Source organism: Ailuropoda melanoleuca, chromosome 12 (genome assembly GCF_002007445.2).
Source record: "Ailuropoda melanoleuca isolate Jingjing chromosome 12, ASM200744v2, whole genome shotgun sequence".
Taxonomy (NCBI): Eukaryota; Metazoa; Chordata; class Mammalia; order Carnivora; family Ursidae; genus Ailuropoda; species Ailuropoda melanoleuca.
Genome location: NC_048229.1, coordinates 64,082,438 through 64,095,708, shown reverse-complemented (window position 1 = coordinate 64,095,708; position 13,271 = coordinate 64,082,438). Strand labels below are relative to the sequence as shown.

Sequence of the window (13,271 nt, the reverse complement as noted above, 5' to 3'; positions counted from 1 at the left end):
GGATAGCAAACACTTAGTTTAAGGAAAAATACAAAGAGCAGTTCAAACAAACTAGGAAAACCTTCATCTAAACAAATAAATCTGAGCTATAAGCAAACACAGATAATCCCAGAAACACATTAAGCCAAAAAATCAGCAAATCACAGAATATACACAGTATGATTACATTTATATAAATTTCTAATTATGCTAAACAAGAACAATATATTCTTCAGGGATTACACTAAAAAGCATAGCAGGGAATGAGGACACTGGTTATCAAAAAATCAGCCAAAAAATCAGCAAATCACAGAATATACACAGTATGATTACATTTATATAAATTTCTAATTATGCTAAACAAGAACAATATATTCTTCAGGGATTACACTAAAAAGCATAGCAGGGAATGAGGACACTGGTTATCAAAAAATCAGCCAAAAAATCAGCAAATCACAGAATATACACAGTATGATTACATTTATATAAATTTCTAATTATGCTAAACAAGAACAATATATTCTTCAGGGATTACACTAAAAAGCATAGCAGGGAATGAGGACACTGGTTATCAAAAAATCAGCCAAAAAATCAGCAAATCACAGAATATACACAGTATGATTACATTTATATAAATTTCTAATTATGCTAAACAAGAACAATATATTCTTCAGGGATTACACTAAAAAGCATAGCAGGGAATGAGGACACTGGTTATCAAAAAATCAGCCAAAAAATCAGCAAATCACAGAATATACACAGTATGATTACATTTATATAAATTTCTAATTATGCTAAACAAGAACAATATATTCTTCAGGGATTACACTAAAAAGCATAGCAGGGAATGAGGACACTGGTTATCCTTAAGAGGGAAGAGGAAAGGCTGAGATCAGGAGGGCCACACAGGGGACTTCAAAATAGCAGTTTCTTCTAGAAATGGGTGGTAGGATTAAAGATGTTCATGATACTGTAATGCTTTATGCCTTACCATTTTTTAATGATCACTTCTTACCTACTCAACATTTAATTTTAAAAGTAATTTTAAAAAATTCTTCATCTAGGGGTGCCTGCCTGGCTCAGTCTTTAGAGTGTGCAACTCTGGATCTCAGCATCATGAGTTTGAGCCCCACAATGGGTATAGATATTAAAGAAATTTTAAAATTTTGTTTTCAAGGAGAAGGAGAAACAGACTCCCTGCTCAGCAGGGAGCCGGACGCAGGGCTTAATCCCAGCACCCTGGGATCATGACCTGAGCTGCAGGCAGCCGCTTAACCGACTCTGAGGCACCAAGGCATCGCCCCTAAAGAAAATTAAAAAAAAAAAAAAAATCATCTAAAAAATATCCTTCAACTGAATGTTGCCAGATTCATGTTTTGTATGCCCTATTTCCACAGAGAGCTATCTCTCACAGAAAAACACCACAGCTCAACGTCTGAAGGCACCTCTCAGCAAGTATGGGCTCTTCCAGCACCCTGCCTTTTACCTTCAGAAAACATCAAGTGTTCCACACTTCCCTTCATTTCCTGTTAAACACTGATCCATCTTCAGGAAACCTTAAAAGAATGTCTACTCTGTAGATCCCTAAAATGTCCCTAAGTCACTTTATTAAAGGCCAGAATTGTGTGTGGCCTTTCTTTTGAAGTTATCTAGACTAACTAAACACTGAATTCTTTTTTTTTTTCTTTAAGATTTTATTTACTTAAGAGAGAGAGAAAAAGAGCCCTGCGCAGGTGTGGGGAAGAGGGAGCGGTGCAGGAGAGAGAATCTCAAGCAGACCCGATGCTGAGCTCGGAGTCTGACAGGGCGTCTAGATCTCACAACCCTGAGATCATGATCTGAGCTGAAATCAAGAGTCTGACACTTAAACCGAATGAACCCCCCAGACGCCCCAAACACTTAACTCTTACAAACAAGGGTGGGGAAAAATCTTTTCTGAAAAGACTAAGGCAGTCAGTGAGTAGTCTGGTTCAAAGTAGTCAATTTATCCTTAAGTGAAACTATACTTCTAAAATCTCAGTGTATCCATCCTCTCATCTGGTGGCTCTCCAAGTTTCTGGCAACCTCAGTCTAAGAAATATACTTTACATGAAGACACAATATACACACATAAACTTTTACTAAACAGTATTTAGCCTTCCTGTCAGCAAGACCCTCTGATATATTCTACTCTACTTCATTTTTCTTTTTAAATTGATCATGATCTGGGCAGCCTGGGTGACTCAGCTGATTAAGCATCTGCCTTCAGCTCAGGTCATGCATCAAGCCCTGTGTCCGGCTCCCTGCTCAGTGGAAAACCTGCTTCTCCCCTCCCTCTGCCCTGCTTGTGCTCTCTCAAATAAATAAAACCTTTAATCAATCAATCAATCATGATCCACTAGAACTGATTTCATAGTTCATGGGTTGCAACCTATAGGTTAAAAAGCTTTGCTAGAATCAGCTGTGATCATCTCCTACGCCAATTAAAAAAAAAAAAGAGTACAACTGTCAGAATACATAATGTGCTTTAGAAAACTATGTCCCAGGGGCGCCTGGGTGGCACAGCGGTTAAGCGTCTGCCTTCGGCTCAGGGCGTGATCCCGGCGTTACGGAATCGAGCCCCACATCAGGCTCCTCTGCTATGAGCCTGCTTCTTCCTCTCCCACTCCTCCTGTGTTCCCTCTCTCGCTGGCTGTCTCTCTGTCAAATAAATAAATTAAAAAAAAAAAAGAAAAAGAAAACTATGTCCCAAAAGTGCTACCATAGAAACGGTACCATCTGGCTGAATGTTCAGGGAAGATTCAAAAGATGGCTAGGATTTAGGCGGGCATCGGAGGGAGAGGGCACTTCAGCAGAATAGAAAGGCACATGCACAGTGAATAAACCAGTTTAGCTGAAGTAAAACTAAACAAGGAGTCAAACATCATGTCAGTGGGGTACATACTGTGGAGAGTCCTGAAACCCTTATCCTGTGGGCCATGCGGGATCAATTCTGAAGTCATTTAAAGGTTAACAGTGTAGTATTCTAATCTATGGAATTCCCTTTTTGAATGATTCAAGAGATATTTTGATGCCCCGCCCCCTTCTTCAAAATCCGTGAACTCACAGGATGGTTTTTAAGGAGGGAATGGAAACCACCCTGCCAAACTCTAAGTGGATTACCAGTCAGATTTCAGAGCAGGTATTTGGTTCATTCATTCAAAATTTAGTAAAATTTACACAATGCCAGACACTGCCAAACACCACATTAGGGGCTGGAGGACTCCCATAAATAAAAAAAGGAATCTTTGTCTTCCAAGAGATCAGATTTTACTGAAGGAGAGACTAAGTATAAACAATCACAGACTGTGGGTACAAGAAAGGAAATATGCAGGACGCTATTAAAGAGAATAACAAGGCTATGGAAAAAGAGAGAGGAGGCATTTAAGTTGAGACATGCAAGATAAGCCTGCTTAAAAGTCAGAGGAGTGCTTATGTTTCTGGAAACCTTACACCTACTTTTCCCCTACCCCTATTTTCCCTAAGGGGAAAAAATAACTAACTGCATAAGCAAAAACTGACAAAAGCCTAAGTGACTGAAGCACTTTGAGCAAAAGTAATAATAGAGTATCGGTGGGCTTCTGCAAATGGCACTGGGCCATACTGGCTTCGGAAAGGTGTTTGGATTTTTTTCTACATGTACTGGGAACCACTCAAGAGTTTTAACACAAAAATGTCCACGTCAGATGCACGCTTTGGGCAGCTCTGGCTAGCGCGTGGTGAACGGACCGGTTTCCAACTACTCAACACAGTGACTGGGAAAAGCGAGCCCATCAGCAGTTCCCTCAATCAGAAAAACGTGGGCCAGCTAGGGGTGCCATGGTTGGAGCTCCGTGTGACTGCGGTTCGAGTCTGTCGCTGAGTGTAATCGCCAAGTACTACAATCCAGGTCCCCGTGGAGGTCACCCGACAGAACCGCATCCCCGTTCTCTTACCAGCCCAGGGGCTCTGAGTCGCCCCATACGGACTCTAGAAAGGTCCTCGAGAGTCCGGAAGAGACGCGTACCCCGGCGGCCCAAAGCGCCCACGCCAGGTCCGTCAGCCCTTGGGCTGAGAACAGATGATGGCTGCACCCGAAACTCTACTGCAACCCCACCTTTCCAACCCGCCCAGGGCCTCACCAGCCACGACCACCGTGCCGTTCACTTCCGCCGCCACCTCCACCTGCCCGCGGCGGGCGAAAGGGGGCGGGACCTCCCAGTGCCCGCCGAGCGTGCCGGGAGGGAGGCCCGGAAGCGGAACTTGAAGGCTCTCCCATCGTACCCCACGCGTTCCCACGGTGCTCCGCGACAGCCGCTATGGAGGCCGGCGGGACTGCAGTGCTTCGCGTGAAGCGGAAGCGCAGCGCAGAGCCTGCCGAAGCCCTTGTCCTCTCTTGTAAACGCCTCCGAAGCGGCGCCGTCGAATCGGCGGCCCAAAAGACACCCTCCGAGGAACTGGAGAGAGGGCCGGAGAATAATGTCTTCCAATTGGTGGCCACCGTGCGCTCCCAGGTATTGGGCGGGATGGAGCCGGTGTTTGAAGGGGATCTTAGGGCGCTCCCGGGACGAAATTGTAACCCTGACCCCTTGACGAACCTCCTGCTTACGCTGGCTTCTCTCCTCTACCACCTTCCAGGAGGAGCCAGTCCAGGCGCTTGTTAGAGCCGCGCTGCGCCCTTCTCGGGGCAGCCAGCAGCGTATCCGCCGCGACCTCCGCGCTTCGGCTCGGGAGATCCGGCAGGAGGGCCGCTACAGGGTGATCTCTAGCCGCCGATCCTCGGGGATTCCCTCGAGTGGCCTAGAGTCCGAAGACGCACCAGGAAACCCAGAAGCCGCCGAGGACGCAGGCTTCCAGCTGTTGGACCTGGTCCACGAGGAAGGAGACCCAGAGGCTCTTGCCACCGCAGGCTCCCCCAAAGTGAGTACCCACCCGGAGGAGAGCGCTGGGCTTCCCCGGACGGATAGTGCAAGCATTTTGGGCGTTAAGTCAGCATACAGTTAAGAGGAGGCACAAGGCTTCGCCTTACTGGTGAATGATCTGTCAGTCATGGTAACCTCGTTTTACAGGTTAGGTTATTCTTTCAACAACTGTTTACTGAGTGGCCACTGTGCCAGGCATTGTTCCTAGGTTCTGCGGATATAGCTTTGAGGACTTAATATTCAAGTAGAGGAGAGAAACAGTTAAGAAGTTAAATTATGTCAGACGGGGATAGGAGCTGTACGGGGGTGGGGGGGGCGGTGGCAGGGAAAGGGTGGTTCATTTCAGAGAAGGTCTCAGTAAATGACATTAGAGTGAGAAGTTGGAGGGGTGAATGGCAAGACACTGTGGATAGCTGAAAAAAAGGCAGTTTGGTGTTTTCAAGGGCGCTGTTCCTGGAGCCCAGTGAACTGAGGAACTGGAGCCCAGTGAATTGAGGAAGAATAATAAGGAATTTGGGAGAGGATTCCTGCTAGACCCTGAAAGTACTTTTAAGGACATACCGCCTTTCACCCTGAGATGGGGAATTACTGGAGGTTTCTGATCAAGGTAAAGATATAACAGATGGAAAAACTCATCAAAGGGAGGTTAAAGGACCAGTTTTGGGTAGTGAATCAAGTTTGAGGCATATTGAAGTGTAGAATCCAGGTCTTCTCATATTTAATCATTCAGTTTTGTAACAAATACTAGTATATAAACTGATGAAGGATGTGAACACCGATTTTTCCCAACAATGCAATACAAACTGTAAATACATAAAAAAGTGTTTGCTTATTGGGGAGCCTGGGTGGCTCAATGGGTTAAGCTGCTGCCTTAAGCTCAGGTCATGATCCCAGGGTCCTGGGATGGAGCTAAGCATTGAGCTTCCTGCTCAGAGGGGAGCCTGCTTCTCCTCTCCCTCTGCCCTCCTCCCTGCTTTCTCTCTCTCTTTCAAATAAAATTTAAGGGGCGCCTGAGTGGCTCAGTCGTTAAGCATCTGCCTTCGGCTCAGGGCATGATCTCGGCGTTCTGGGATCGAGCCCCACATCAGGCTCCTCCACTGGGAGCCTGCTTCTTCCTCTCCCACTCCCCCTGCTTGTGTTCCCTCTCTTGCTGGCTGTCGCTCTCTCTGTCAAATAAATAAATAAAATCTTTTTTTTAAAAAAAAGAATATTTCTTTGGACAGCCCTGATTTAAATAAGATTGGTTTGTGGTGAAATGAATGGGATCAGCTTTTTCAACTTTGATAGTAATTCTGGTTCAGCAAGTGCTGTCACCGTTTTCCCCTTTCGGACATTTGGTTATAATTGATCAGTAATATTCAGCTTTTTTTTTTTTTTAAGATTTTATTTTTAAGTAATCTTTACACTGAATATGGGGCTCACGCCCACAACGCAGAGGTCAGGAGCCATATGCTCCACTGACTAAGCCAGCCAGGTGCCCCAGTAATATTCAGCTTTTCACAGAGTTGGTAAATGCCATCTCTAAACCTGTAGATTGGTTTTATATTTAGATTTATATAACTGGTTATGTTAATATATATGTAAATACTAGGGAAATCCCTTCACTGTCTCATAGAACAGCAAGATTCAGCTGTGTTTCAAGTTGTGTTTGTTAGCCTGTTAAAAGTCATGGGATAGGGGTGCCTGGGTGGCACAGCGGTTAAGCGTCTGCCTTCGGCTCAGGGCGTGATCCCGGCGTTACGGGATCGAGCCCCACATCGGGTTCCTCGGCTATGAGCCTGCTTCTTCCTCTCCTACTCCCCCTGCTTGTGTTCCCTCTCTTGCTGGCTGTCTCTATCTCTGTCAAATAAATAAATAAAATCTTTAAAAAAAAAAAAAAAGTCATGAGATGAAGATAAGCTAGCAGTGTCCATTTTATCTTTTTGGTCTTAGCAATGCCAATTCAGTTAAAATTCCCTGCATCTAAAATGTTGCCTTTTGCCTAATGAAAGGTATTTTAGTGTTGTTTATGTATAATGTTAAATAAAGAATACTTAACACTTCTCACATTTTATAGATGATCTATAAGGTCAGATGCTTTTAAAATTCAGCATGACAGGATATAGTTGCAAACTTTGCTTGTGAATTGTTCACTAAGCCAGACAAAGTTCCTGCCCTTTTTTTTTTTTTCAGGATTGTCTTTTAAACAGCTATTCAAAAACACAACTGTAAAATTAATCACAGATTTTAAAAAATGTTTGCCCTCAGTAATTATTTTTTAAAAAAATGGATTTAAGCTGAAAGCAAATTTGGGGTTTTATGCCTACTAGACTATCAGGGGAAAGGCTGTTGATAGCGCTGCTGGCAAGGCCATGATTAAAATAGTACACAATTGGAAAACAGCATGGCTTTACATATCAGCAATCTTAAAAATAGCTTGGGGCTTATTTTAAAACTACTTACATTTATTTTTATTGTTTGGATTCCAAAGCCATCCAAACAGCTAAAGAAATTTTAAAATAGCGACGGCATTTTTTGCCACATTACATTTCTCATTAATTTTTTTATTTTTTTTTTTTAATTTGAATTCAGTTAACATGTATTATTTGTTTCAGAGGTACAGGTCTGTGATTCATCAGTCTTATATAATACCCGGTGCTCATTACAACACACACCCTCCCCAGTGTCAATCACCTAGTACATTTCTCATTAATTTGACTCCTTCATCTAACATAGACAACTGCAGGGAGACTTTATAGGAAATCTTGAGTGAAAAAAGTTCGTTTTATTTTATCTAGTGATCTTACCCCCTGGATTTATTCTAGGGAAATAATTCTGAAGAAGCAGAAAGCAGTGGGTGCTTCTGGGTTGCTCAGTTGGTCAAGCTATGATCCCAGGATGCTGGGATCGAGCCCCACATCAGACTCCCTGCTTGGCGGGGAGCCTGCTTCTCCCTCTCCCTCCTGCTCCCCCTGCTTGTGCTGTGCACACGCACTCACTCTCTCAAATAAATAAAATCTAAAAAAAAAAGCAGCAGCACCAGTTATAGTATTAAGAGCTACTGTTGGTTTATTGAGTAATTGCTATGCATTAAGTACTATGCTAGGTACTTGTTATGTTTTCTTTTAATTTAACTCGTTTAATGCTCACAAAAACCCTATGAGGTACGTATTTTATCCCCATTTTTCAAATGCAGGAGATAAACACGTTCATTGCAGCATTGTATGTGGAAGCTAAAAGTTATGTCTGAGAAATTTACATATACAACTGCCTATACCATTAAAGTGATAATCATGAAGACTGGCAAGACATTATATATATTGATGCTATGCTGTATGTGGTATACTTGAAAGTATAGGTGGGCATACACATAGGCTAAAGAAAATTTTTTATTCTATAAAAATATGTTCATTGTAGTAAATTTGAAAAAATACAGGAAAGTAACAAGGGGAAATCACCCCTTTCACCCCTATCACAAAGGTAATTGGAATAAAATTGGTTTCTTGTCTTCTGAGAGTCAAATTCTATGCCTGGCATTTTTCTCTTTGCTAGTCTTTGTAAGTATTTTAATGGCTGCATAATTTGCTGGACTAAGGATGGGAGACTTGTGAATTGGAGTCAGAACTTTGCTTGTCAACAGCTTTGAGGTTAGTCAAGAGTGCACAAAAACTAACATCTCTAGTTCCTTTTGACTTTGGAGCAAGAAAAATTAATTCCCTTCATCCTGTAAATCTGGTCTCCCTTTATATACCTTGGCTATGGGAATACCCCATCTCCATCCCGGTTTGAGCCACACAGCCTACTCTGATGAACCTGTGGAGAGGGGTCATTTGCAGTATGTCCCCTGGGTTTCCAAATTGACCTGTGCTTCTCCGGATGACACAGCCTGTGGCACTGGAGTACATCTTCCCTAGGCCAATTCTATTCTGGGGCAATCTGTCTTGACCTGTTCTTCCTAGCAGGATTATAGGAGAGTCCACTCCTGGTGTCATTAAAAGTAGGACGTCATCCAGCACCTGGGTGGCTCAGTCGTTTGAGTGTCCAACTCTTGGTTTTGGTTCAGGTCATGGTCATGGGATCGCCCCCCACAACTTGGGCTCCATGTTTGGAGGGGAGTCTGCTTGAGATTCTCTTCCTCTCCCTCTACCCCTCCCCTGCTCAGGCATGCACTCGCTGGCACTCAAATTTTTTTTAACTTATTCATTTATTTGAGAGAGGGGGAGAAAACACAAGCAGGGGGAGCAGCAGAGGGAATGGGAGAAGCAGACTCCCCTCTGACCAAGAAGCCCAGTTGTGGGGCTCAATTCCAGGACCCTGGGCTCATGATCTGAGCCAAAGGCAGCCTCCTAACTGGCCGAGCCACCCAGGCACCCCTCAAATAAATATTTTTTTTAAAAAAGGACATCATTGTGGGCAAGCCAGGTGGTGGTAGTCATCAGAGTCCAGGATTCGCCTTTAGACCCCTATAGGGAGGTCACACACAATGGAGACGCATTTGGGGATCAGCCACAGAGGTGCTGCTGTGGGCCTGCAGATCCCTAAGGGGAGATCTTCTCAGGCTAGTCTTATGTTGGTCAAGCACAAAAGAGCAGAAAACTATCTTAAGTCTATATCAAAAGAAAAACTACAATTATTTTAGAAATAGTTAATTTTTTAATTACATAGCTAATTAAGAGACTAGTAGGACATGGGGATAAGAATCTTGAATCTAACATAGACAACTGTAGAGAGACTTCCTTCACTCACATCTTAGATTCCTCCTTTTGGAACATCCATGTTTTGAATCATGTATCTATCATCTCTTGATTTCTTTACAGACATCTGACTCAGATGTGATCCTCTGCAATTCCGTAGAGTTGATCCGTGAACGGTTGACACTATCTGAGGATGGGCCAAGAATCGGGCATCAGGAGGAACAGAAGGATGACTATGTGTACGACATTTACTACTTGGAGATGGCCACTCCAGGATGGATTGAGAACATCCTCTCTGTGCAGCCCTATTGCCAGGAGTGGGAGCTGGTAAGGGGACCAGTGAGGATGAGGGGCATGAGGTAGCCTAAGCAATTCTCTCATCTGGGTGCTTTGCTTCCCTGTGTTTCACATTGTCTCCAGTGGGTTCAAGATTGTTCTTAGCTCTTCTTGTCCTTGTTTAAATGGAAAAATTTGTTCTAAATGCCTTCTAGGAACCTGGGTGTAGTGCAGGAATTTGGGGAATGACAGTCTACACTGATAATTTTTGCTCTTAATAGTATCTCCTACAGGGTTTGCAACATTATTTTTTTAAACACCCACTTTCAGGGGAAAACATATGGGGGCTTATAATAAAGACAAAATGAACCAGAAATTCCTAACATGAATGGGAATAAAAGCTTTTTTAAAAAAACTGGATCTTAAATGGGGGGAAACCTTGGATTAAGAAAGCTGACATCCTCGGGGGACCTGGGTGGCTCAGTCGGGTAAGCCTCTGCCTTCGGCTCAGGTCATGATCCCAGGGTCCTAGGATGGAGCCCCACATCGGCCTCCCTGCCTGTGCGCACGTGCACGCGCACTCGCGCTCTCTCTCTCTCGTCAAATAAATAAATAGAAAGAGAAAGGAAGGAAGGAAAGGAAAGGGAGGGAGAGAGAGAGAAGGAACGAAAGAAGAATGAAAAAAAGGAAAAATTATAAAATAAAAAAAAAGAAGGAGAAAAAGCAAGCAAGCTAACATCCTGACATCTTTTTTTTTTTTTTTTTTTTAAAGCAATCTCTAACCCAGTATGGGGCTTGAACTCACAACCCTGAGATCAAGAGTTGCAGCTCTGGGGCGCCTGGGTAGCGCAGTCCTTAAGCGCCTGCCTTCGGCTCAGGGCGTGATCCCGGCGTTCTGGGATCAAGTCCCACATCGGGCTCCTCCGCTATGAGCCTGCTTCTTCCTCTCCCACCCCCCTGCTGTGTTCCCTCTCTTGCTGGCTGTCTGTCACATAAATAAATAAAAAAATATTAAAAAAAAAAAAAGAGTTGCAGCTCTATTGAGTGAGCTAGCCAAGCACCCCCTGACATTATTATTCTTAAAACAAATTCTAAAATGAGGAGAGGCACCTTAGCCATACCTGCATTACAACCATAGTCTCACAGTCAGGCACCCACCTTTAACCATTGCATAGCCCCTCTTCCTGTGCCCCTCACACTTGGGTTTTGGTTCTGGTTTTTTGCATCACCTGTAATCCATATGATCTCTCCCCTACCTGGGTGTCCTTCAAAAGTTTCAAGATCACTGCCAACACCTGCTCTGAGCTGTCTCTCCCCACCCTGGTCTGTTCCCTTCTGGAGTTCATCCTGTCCCACCAGGAATGTGATGGCTTGAGCTAGACTCTGGTAGCCCGAGGTTACTACAGCCTTTTGGGCAGCAGACTCAGACCACCTAGGCTGCCTCTTTTCCACACAGTGCTCTTAAGTGATTTTTCCAAGTTGGTCTAATAGCTTCCCCCACAGGACAGCCTTAGAGGTTTTGACTTATACTCATGTTTGTGTTGAGATGTGCAGGTGAATGATGACCAGCAACCAGAAGATATTTATGAAGATGATGATGATGAGAACAGTGAGACTAACTGGCGCAATGAGTATCCAGAGGAGGAGAACACTGATGGAGATGAGTCCAGAGGTACAGGGGTGGCAGCCTTGGATGGGAAGGGACTAGTGGGATCCAAGCCTGAGGCGTGAGCACCGGTAACACGTACATCTTAACTGGTTTTCCTTCTCTGCCATTGAACTCCCAGCAGCTCAACCACAAGCCTTTGGAGCTATAGGAGCCCCAAGAACTAGTGCTTCCAGGGGACCTGCTGGGGTTTTAATGTTAGTCAAACCTAGGTTCAAATCCTTAGTTCTTGTCATTGCCTATCTGTAGGTCTTGGGGAAGTTACTTCACCTCAACAAACGTCATCCTCTCCCCAGAAAGTAAGAGAATATTGCACTAACTTCAGTGGTTGGGATTAAGGGAAACATCTTAGTTCAGTGTCTCTTCTGCTTCAGTCCAGAAGGTATTGGAGAGGTTTGCCAGTCAGGGCAGGGCTAGGATTTTGACAAATCAGTTGTGTAAGTTCTCAAGAAGTTGCTGTGTTTATAACATTTTAAGAAAGATGCAGCACAGACATGGTACCTGGGGGAAGGAGGAAGAAGATATTCTGGTGACACAGTTTCTTCAGGGATTATGTTCTTTGTGCCAACAAAAAGAATTTCTTGGAGTCTGTTAATGGAGGGACAATTAAACTGAATATTCTATTGGGGAAGTACCTGTGATGGTTTAAAGGATAGGGGCAGACGTGAAATTATGTTTACGGTATGACTACAACTATAATAACAAAAAGAAATCCTGTACTTACAAGAGAAATTAAAAAATACTCCCAGTGTTGTTGAAGGATTTGGTTTAGGTGGTAGAAACAGGATTGCTCCCCCCCCAGTTCTCTTTACTGAACAAGTATTTTAGAAGGAAGAACAAAAAAAAATTAATAAAAAATTTAAAACAAACCTTTTTGAGATAGGAAAGGGTTATCATGGTCACCTAGAAACTCCAACAGTTATAGCCCATTCCTGTTATCGTTCTAGGCTCTGATGAATACGACAGCCTCAGTGAAGAGGAAAGAGGCAACAGCAGACCAGAGATGTGGAGCAAATACCCTCTGGATGTGCAGAAGGAGTTTGGCTATGACAGCCCCCATGACCTGGATTCAGACTGATGATCCTATGATAGCTGTGAAGTTCAGTCACGTCCCCTGAGGGCTTTGACTGCAGCTTCAGCCACCCTGGTAACATCCCTGGGCTTTCTAGCTAAACACAAAAGGAAAAAGCATGTCCAGCAGCACCATCCTACCAGTGAAAACTTGTGCTAAAGGAGTGTGTCTTTTTCAGTAATAGTAGGGCCCCTTTGCCTCAATCAAAAATGACTCTACAGTCTGGGGTGAAAAATGTGCCATAAAAGTGAAGCTTCCTGGTCTGGGGGGTTTCCCATTCTCTTCCTGTGCTAAAAGCCAGTTAAGTGGAAGAGAAACTCCTGTTTCCTCAGCACTAAGATTTAGCTTTTCCATACCACCAGGCCAGTGCCTCCACTAAAAGCCTGTTTCTTTTGATAGAGGGAACTTAGAAGGGCTACACTGGGTCCTTCATAGAAGGGCTACACTGGGTCCTTCATAGCAGCACCAATGGGATAGTGGTGGCCATTACAGAGGGAAGTAGAATCTGCCTGAGCTCTGAGAGGTTTTAAGTTAATAGCTGTCTCCACTGCCCTGCTTCCTGGCTCTGATAATGGTTGTAAAGATTGCTGTGTTCCTTTGGCACTGGTGCCAGGGAGAACAGGATGTATGAATGTGATATTGTATGTTTAGTAAAAATTAAAGGGAGCAAGAAAACTTCTTGAAAA

At 43.9% G+C, this 13,271-nt stretch overlaps 2 protein-coding genes across 5 annotated transcripts in view; one reads left to right on the top strand and one right to left on the bottom strand.

Annotated features, from left to right (window-relative positions):
- PRMT7 (protein arginine methyltransferase 7) overlaps positions 1-4,239 on the bottom strand; it is a 45,825-nt gene extending 41,586 nt beyond the window's left edge. For 2 of the 4 annotated variants that reach the window (XM_002923210.4, XM_034639565.1), the window contains exon 1: positions 4,119-4,239. The gene's annotated coding sequence lies outside the window, so the exon portion shown is untranslated. Of the gene's footprint in view, positions 1-3,932 lie in introns of all 4 variants that reach the window. The other 2 variants (XM_034639564.1, XM_019803775.2) reach the window with 2 other exon arrangements.
- A 20-nt stretch (positions 4,240-4,259) lies between these two features.
- On the top strand, positions 4,260-13,271 carry SLC7A6OS (solute carrier family 7 member 6 opposite strand). Its single transcript, XM_002923211.4, has 5 exons — positions 4,260-4,490; positions 4,615-4,896; positions 9,695-9,898; positions 11,402-11,519; positions 12,461-13,271. The coding sequence occupies exons 1-5, from the start codon at positions 4,296-4,298 to the stop codon at positions 12,589-12,591; spliced, it is 930 nt and encodes a 309-aa protein (XP_002923257.1). The 5' UTR covers positions 4,260-4,295; the 3' UTR covers positions 12,592-13,271.

Excerpts from the sequence above, each read along its gene's own strand:
- SLC7A6OS (XM_002923211.4), top strand. The coding sequence starts at position 4,296 with ATGGAGGCCGGCGGGACTGCAGTGCTTCGCGTGAAGCGGAAGCGCAGC. Across the intron at positions 4,897-9,694 it reads CCACCGCAGGCTCCCCCAAA|ACATCTGACTCAGATGTGAT; the intron begins GTGAGTACCCAC and ends ATTTCTTTACAG. Across the intron at positions 9,899-11,401 it reads ATTGCCAGGAGTGGGAGCTG|GTGAATGATGACCAGCAACC; the intron begins GTAAGGGGACCA and ends TGAGATGTGCAG.